We start from the raw sequence: 5141 nt of genomic DNA on the forward strand, positions 1-5141 counted from the left end.
ACAGCAGAAATGCTAATTTAATACATAAGTAACATAATAACATAGGAACTACACTACTCAGCTTTACTTATCGGCGGCAATATCCCCTGGCCCGTAAATGAGTCCGGCTTGACGAGTTTACTCCCAGAAGAGCCGACGTCTAACACTGCGATCTTGGTAGCTGGGCGGTGTAGTATTCCTGAAGTAGTTTTCACTTCCGCGCTGCGCACCTGTCCGTCTTTGGCTGTCACAATACGAATCACCTTACCTCTCGGCCAGCAATTCCTTGGCAAATTTTCGTCGACTATGACGACAATATCTCCAACACGTATCGGTGGTACCTTATTAAACCATTTGCTACGTCTAGAGATGATGGGTACGTACTCCTTAACCCATCTGTGCCAGAATCTGTCAGCGAACTTTTGGGTCTGGTACCAACGTTTTCTTAGGTCTAATTCGTCGGTACACACGGGTTTGAAGCCATCCGGCGAACCCAGCAGAAGGTGATTTGGCGTAATAGCATCGTCGTCGTCTGATTCGAGTGAAACGAAAGTTAAGGGGCGTGCATTTATGATGTATTCTACTTCGCATAAGCTACTTTTGAGGCTTTCGTCGTTGAAGTTTGCATACGGCATAATATTGTACAAAACAGATTTGACAGACCGCACGAGCCGTTCCCAAGCCCCTCCCATATGAGGCGCTGCTGGCGGAATGAACTTCCAGCTGATCTGGTCGAATGTTGACATAAGTAGTGAAAAATCTACCTCTTTCATCTCCGCGCATATGATCTTTTTCGCAGCTTTGAAATTCGTGCCGTTATCGGTGAAGATTTGTCGTGGGTAGCCACGGCGAGCTACAAAATTTCTGATCGACATAACGCAAGAACTTGTATCCAGGCTGTGCGCAATTTCCATATGAATAGCGCGCAGTGTTAGACAGGTGAATAAAACAAGAAGAACGTCGCAACTGCTCTATATAAGCGTTTCCAATCCGAGAAATATTCTGTGTCCAGCGATAAACTTTTTTGAATTACCCTGTCTATTTGCAGCACGTAACGTTTTAGTTCGACTTGGTCGATTTCGTCGCCTTTGAACTCTTTGCAATGAGGCCACTCATTCGATTGAGATAGTAAAAACTGTGGACCAGAGAACCACATCTTGTAGTTAAGCTCAACTGAACTTTTCGTGGCTAAGTCGGCCGGGTTCTCTTTCGAAGGTACCCAATCCCATTGGGATACATTTGTGGACTCTAAAATTTCTCCGACTCGATGCATAACATACGGTTTGAAGTTCTTCGGGTCCATTCGCAACCACCTTAGAACCGTCTTCGAGTCCGTCCAAAAATAGTGTTTTGTTATGGGTATGCGTTGAACATTAAGTACTGCACCTGCTAGTCTTACTCCTACGAGTGCGGCCTGAAGCTCTAGTCTAGGTATAGACAATGGCTTTAGAGGCGAGACCTTTGATTTCGCGGCAACGAGTGCAACGGAGATGCCATTAGTATGCTCAACACGGAAATAGCACACAGCTGAATATGCGTTTTCGCCAGCATCCACAAACATGTGAAGTTGAACCTCCTTCGCATGTTGTAAAAACTCTGAATTGCAGCGAGGAATTTTCGCTGTCTTTATAACTTCAATATTTGACTTCCAATGGCACCATTTTTCATATAAATCTATGCTTAGGGGTTCATCCCATCCAATATCAGATCGCCAAATATCTTGGAGAAGGATTTTAAGCCCTATAGTGAAGCAACTTATAAGTCCGAGCGGGTCAAAAATTGACATGAGTACTTGAAGTATCTCTCTTTTTGTCGGTACGATCGAGTTGTTTACGACATCTCGGCGTAATCGCATAAATCTGCAAATATATCTAAACGAATCGTTAGCTGAATCCCAAAACATACCTAATATTTTTGCCGCAGATCCCCACTCTTTCGGGCCTTGAATTTCTGCCGCATCTCCACGTAGTTGTTCGAGGACGAACTTGGAGTTGGAGGTCCAGCTATGTATGTTAAAACCGGCAGATGCATGAATTTGCTTAACTTGCAGAGCTAATTCTAAAGCTGCTTGCTCGTTGTTTTCACTATCTATAAAATCATCCACATAGTGATGTTTTTGGATCGCTTCTACCGCTCGTGGAAAATCTTCTTCAAAACAGCTCGCATTTTTATCGCGCACAAAATGCGCAATGTAAGGAGCGCAGCTCGTTCCGAATGCTCGCATGACGTAAATGTTCGGTTGTTTTGATTCTTCATCGTTGTCCCACCATAAAAATCGCTGAGCATGTCGGTCGCTTTCTCTGACTTTGATACGGTGAAACATCTCGGAGATGTCACCGCATATGGCTACTTTACCTACTCTAAACGCCAACAATATCTCGAACAGTGAATTGAGCATATCTGGACCAGTAAGCAGGAAGTCGTTTAGCGATACCCCTTTGGCCTTCGCTGCAGCGTCCCAAACTAAACGTACCTTTCCCGGTTTATTTGGGTTCGTTACTACGAATATGGGAAGATACCATACTTTTTCCCTTTCCATGTGAAGTTCAGGTGTGCTTAGTTTTTCAGCATAACCTTTTGATACTAGATTGTTAATTTGCTGCTGAATTTCTGCTCTCAAATTTGGATCTCGAGCACACTTCCTCTTGAGACATATGGCTCGGTTAAGCGCGTTTGAGTAACTGTCTGGTAGAGATACATTTGGATCTCGCCATGGCAAACCAATCTCGTAAAAACCATCAACCTTGCGACATGTGGCATTCATTAAGTCTACGGCCGTTTGATCTTCTGCAGATAACAAATTTGATGCGTCCGGTGACTCCAATCTGAAGAACTCCTTTACTCTCTCATGTAATTCTAGGTAGCCCTTCTGGCAGTCACAATAGTGAACGTTGAGTCGGAAGTCAAAAATGTGATCGTTCTGACCGCCTTGAACTGTCCAGCCTAGACGCGTTTTCGAAGCGATTGGCTGCATCCACGCTCCCTCTTTTACTTTTAAAGGAACAGCTAATTTCCAGTTCTCAGCGCCAATGAGTAACGATGGTTTCACTTTATTATAAGATTCGATTGGCAAACCGTTCAAGTGCGGATATTTTTTAGCTATTGTTTCAGCATCGATCGACTGCTCAGGTAAGTCGAGGGCGTTGACAGTATGCACACCATTCAATTTATATGTACGCCTATTGGTAGCATTCGAGATCTTGATTGTTGCTCGCACTGATTCATTTTCGGAGCGTGTCGTGTTACCAGTCCACCGTAGACATATAGGATCATGTGTACCTTTAAGGCCAAGTTCATCAAATAAATTCTTATCGATTAATGTTACTGCTGAACCTTCATCTAAAAAGGCGAAAACTTTTACCATTTTCCCGTTTGCATGTATAAAAATTGGGACGATCCTAAAATATGGTTGTTTCCCGACAGCGCTGTGGCTATGGGTGTTTACTTGGGCGTCCGATTGCGGGAGCATATCAGACTTCGTAGCTTGTCGGTTCGAGATTAACGAGACGTTTGTCTTATGAAGTAACTTGTGGTGCTTTATAGTACAGCCGTCTATACCGCACACCTTTTCCACAAAACACCTGCGCTTATGTGTACCCAGGCACTGTCGGCAAAGACTGTTTGATTTTACAGTGTCCCACCGACGATTTAATGGGAGATTTTTAAAAACGCTACATTGCGATACATTATGATCGGAACCTTTGCAACAGCAACACAATTTGTTCTGGAAAAGGGTTCTATCAACCTGGTGTACTTCGTCCTGCGACGCAACGGTGTGAGTGTTCATTACTGAACTACCTCTGGTTGGCGTAAAAGATACGACCATGCTAGCAGCTTCAGCAAGTTTGTAAAGCCAGTCGCTGAATAATTTAACAGCAGGGATTGCATTGTCTTTAGGAGTCATCGCCCAGTTGAGTTTTTGATTATTCGGAAGTTTGTCGACTAATTCTTTGACGAGAAGTGGGTTGTGTAAATGTGCATACATCTGACATCCTTCCATAGTTGTACAAATATTCTTCACGCATAAGGCGAAATCTATCAGTGATTCTAATTTATCTTTAATAGGAGGCATTGCGCGAGCCCTATTCATTGCACGTTCAAGAATCTGCTCAGGTCTACCGAAACACATCTTTAGCGTTTGGATTATGTCGGCAACCATAGATGGCAAAAATAATTTATTTTTCACTATGTCACGAGCCTTACCTTTGAGACAAGCTTGCAAACGAATGAGGTTCTCCGCGTCTGAGTATCCAGCTACTGCAGTGCTATTTTCAAATGTGCTGATAAATAGCGGCCACTCCTCAGGATCGCCGCTGAACATAGGCAGTTGTTTTGGTATAGATTGCCTTGCTGCTAGTTGCGTAGCTGTTGGCCCATTGTTGAGTAAACTAAAGGTGTTCGACGAGATAGATTCCGAAGATTGCGATAAAATTTTATATTTATTTTCCAGGTACTGTTGCTGGATCTTGAACTCCTCCTCTAGTCGCTCAAGCTGCAGATTTCGTTGACTTACTGGTGAACTATGATTTTGGCCAGTTGCATTTAGCATTGACTCAACGCCTCCCAGCGCATATACATTGTGATGCGTATTTATTACGCTTGGCGTCTTCGGATTCTCGGAGATTGGTAATGATACGAAATTCATTGGATTGGTGAACGCTGCTGTACCGGGAAAAGTTTGCGAAACCGTTGAAGTACTCTGTACGACCGGAATTGGTCTTCGTACACATTGAGTAGTCTGCCCAGGTGTCATTGCATGCGCTTCGGTAAATATCTGGTCACCATATAAATTAGCAGTTGCGATCGGTTCGGTCACTGAAAAATTGTTCAGGACGATCCACTGTTGTTCCTCCAATATTGGTCGTAGGCGATGATGAAGAGATGGGTCTTGTAAGTCTTGCCGATGCACTGTGTTCACAAGCGTCACAGCTCCAACTTACTTCAGCTATGCAGCTATCGACTCCGACATAGGTAAAATGGAACCATCCATCACACGTGTCACATTGGACCATATTATCGTCGTCCACGGCATTACACTCTTTGCAATTATTCGTCATAGTAAAATATTTGACTTCACGTTGCAAAAGTATTTCGAGTACAAAATTTTAAAAGAATTGTTGTTTGCGATTGCAGTTTTTAATAAAACACAATTTTTCTAGTAT

The 5141-nt window shown here is 43.4% G+C and overlaps 1 protein-coding gene across 1 annotated transcript; it reads right to left on the reverse strand.

Annotated features, from left to right (window-relative positions):
- Window positions 1-743: 743 nt before the first annotated feature.
- Window positions 744-4758, reverse strand: LOC118756663 (the record flags this gene model as incomplete). The annotated part of the gene is given in 4 exon segments (XM_036491417.1): window positions 744-950; window positions 1013-1719; window positions 1885-3318; window positions 3778-4758. Coding segments are annotated over 4 exon segments (3329 nt in total), but the record flags the coding sequence as incomplete, so codon positions are not given.
- Between the last annotated feature and the right edge of the window lie 383 nt (window positions 4759-5141).

The sequence above is a fragment of the Rhagoletis pomonella genome, unplaced genomic scaffold, assembly GCF_013731165.1.
Source record: "Rhagoletis pomonella isolate Grant_MI unplaced genomic scaffold, Rhpom_1.0 Rhpom_scaffold_11391, whole genome shotgun sequence".
In the NCBI taxonomy this organism is placed as follows: domain Eukaryota; kingdom Metazoa; phylum Arthropoda; class Insecta; order Diptera; family Tephritidae; genus Rhagoletis; species Rhagoletis pomonella.